At 51.3% G+C, this 2,236-nt stretch overlaps 1 protein-coding gene across 1 annotated transcript in view; it reads left to right on the forward strand.

Annotated features, from left to right (window-relative positions):
- ANKRD24 (ankyrin repeat domain 24) overlaps positions 1-2,236 on the forward strand; it is a 28,810-nt gene that overhangs the window by 13,056 nt on the left and 13,518 nt on the right. The window contains exons 4-6 of the mRNA XM_023746813.1: positions 59-147; positions 1,098-1,162; positions 1,685-1,742. Of these exons, the coding sequence (XP_023602581.1) occupies positions 59-147; positions 1,098-1,162; positions 1,685-1,742 (212 nt within the window). The remainder of the gene's footprint in view (positions 1-58; positions 148-1,097; positions 1,163-1,684; positions 1,743-2,236) is intronic.

A 2,236-nucleotide genomic window follows, 5' to 3' on the forward strand; every position in this document is an offset into this window, starting at 1 on the left:
GGGTGTGATGGCAGAGGGGTGGCCACCCTGCTGCTTACCCCTCACCTCTGACCTCCAGATTCCACCTGGCAGCTATGAGGGGTGCAGCCAGCTGTCTGGAGGTGATGCTGGCACACGGCGCCAACGTCATGAGCACAGACGGGGCAGGTACTGCGCACCAGGCCCCAGGGGAGGGAAGAGGAACTCAGACCAGGTGCCCCGCTTGGGGGTCCAGCCCGGCCCTGCCTCATGTCCTTAGTGTCTTGCTGAAAAGGGGGGAGGGGTTCCCTTTAGTGTCCACAGGGAGTCACGGGGCCATGCCAGTCTACCGGTGCCCAAGGACAGGGACCATGGCTATCATCAAGCAAGGTGAGTTAACTTGTAGATGAGGAGTAGCTGGGACTCAGGTAGTGGTTGAATCAGAGGAAGTAGTTGGGACAGAGGAGCATATGAGCTTGAGATGTAGCTGAGGGCACGAGAATAATAAGTAAATTTGGAAGGAGTATCTGAGTGTGTGGAGTAGCTGGGGTTTATAGGTAGCTGGAGCTCTGGGAATAGCTGGAACAAAAGGAAATTCTGAGTTTATGACTTAACTAGGGACCTGAGGGGAAAACTGAGGTATACTTCACAGCCAAAAGGAGTAGTTGGGGCTCAGGGAGTAACTAGGCATGGAGCATAGTCATGTCTGAAGCTTCCAGCAACAGGCATTGTGCCAGGATATGTAGAGTAACTGCGGATTTGTAGAGTATCATGGCAGGGACATAGCTGGCACATGTGATAGCAAGGGTAGATGGATTAACTGGGACATACAGAACAACTGTGGATTCTGAGGGGCATAGATGGTGCTTCACTGTAGCTGAGCATGTAGAGTGGCTAGGGATATGGGAAGTAGCTGGGGCAGTAGGGTTTGAGGAGTGGGTGGGTGTGGAGTGTAGCTAAGATGAGATTGTCTGGGACATAGACTAGTTAGGGCTTGGAGAGTCTGACCACAGGGAGTAGCATGGTTTTGAGAAATACCTGGGTTTGGGGACTTGCTAGATACAGGGGAACTGAGTCATCGCAAATACTCAGAGCTTCTTGAGTATCTGGAGCCCTAGTAAATCCTCTCTTCCTTTCAGGTTACAATGCCCTCCACCTGGCTGCCAAGTATGGGCATCCACAGTGTTTGAAGCAACTGCTCCAGGTCATTTCCTTTCTTATCTCAGATACTCCCTGAACTCCCAGATACTCCCATGCCCTGATTATTCCTGAGTTACAGCAATTCCCTGAACCCCCGTATATTCCCTGAATCCTAGATATTCCTTGGCCTCTTTTACTCCTGAGCTACTCCTTCGATAACTGGATACTCCCTGAGTGTCCAGATACTTCCTACAAGATACATTCCCAATATCAGATAGTTCCTGAGCCCCAGTTTCTCCCAAACCTTAGGTACTTTCTTGGCCACCAGTACTCTTAGAGCTCCCATCCACTCCCCAAACCCCCAGCTGCATCTGAGATCCTAGCTATTCCCTTTTTCTCACAAACTTTTATAATAAAGAGTCACTCAGAGGCCCATGAGAAGACAGGCTCCACCGAGCAGGTTACTGGGAGGGGAGGAGGGGGTGAAGCAAGGAGAGTGAAATAGCAGAGCCAAGGAGGGGCAGTTCCTATAGAAACCAGAAACAACGAGGATTGGCTCCTCAAATGACCTGTTCCCCCTCCCCAGGCATCCTGCGTGGTGGACATTGTGGACAGCAGTGGGTGGACGGCCTTGCATCATGCAGGTGGGTGCAGCCCAGCTTGTCCTGCTAGGCGTGGGGGTTATTCTACCTGGTGCCCTGGGGAACTGCTTGCCTTCTCTTTCTTCCTTCCTGAGCACCTACTGTGTGTCAGCACTGGGTCTTAGCAACTCTTTGAGCCATGATGATCCCATTGGACAGACAAGGTGGTTGAGGTTCACCCGCAAACAGTTGGGAGGACCTAGGCCATCTGACCCCAAAGCACAGCCTTCTGCATGCCAGTCCTGACGGGGGATGACCAGAGTGTAATTTCCTTGGAGGAACGCTTAGGGGATCTCAGGAAGGCCGAAGCCCAGGCAGCCTTTTAACTCATCAAATCCAAAATGTCCGTCACAGAATAAATTTGGGTTTGCTTTAGAGTTTACTTTCTAAGCCCCTATAGTTGGAGTATGCTGCCACCTAGTGGCGGCCATGCCTTTGGTCACACTATGGAAAGCTCGTCTGCTTTTTTCATTCAGTAAATATATCTAGAGGATCTG

Source organism: Myotis lucifugus, unplaced genomic scaffold, assembly GCF_000147115.1.
Source record: "Myotis lucifugus unplaced genomic scaffold, Myoluc2.0 scaffold_734, whole genome shotgun sequence".
Taxonomy (NCBI): Eukaryota; Metazoa; Chordata; class Mammalia; order Chiroptera; family Vespertilionidae; genus Myotis; species Myotis lucifugus.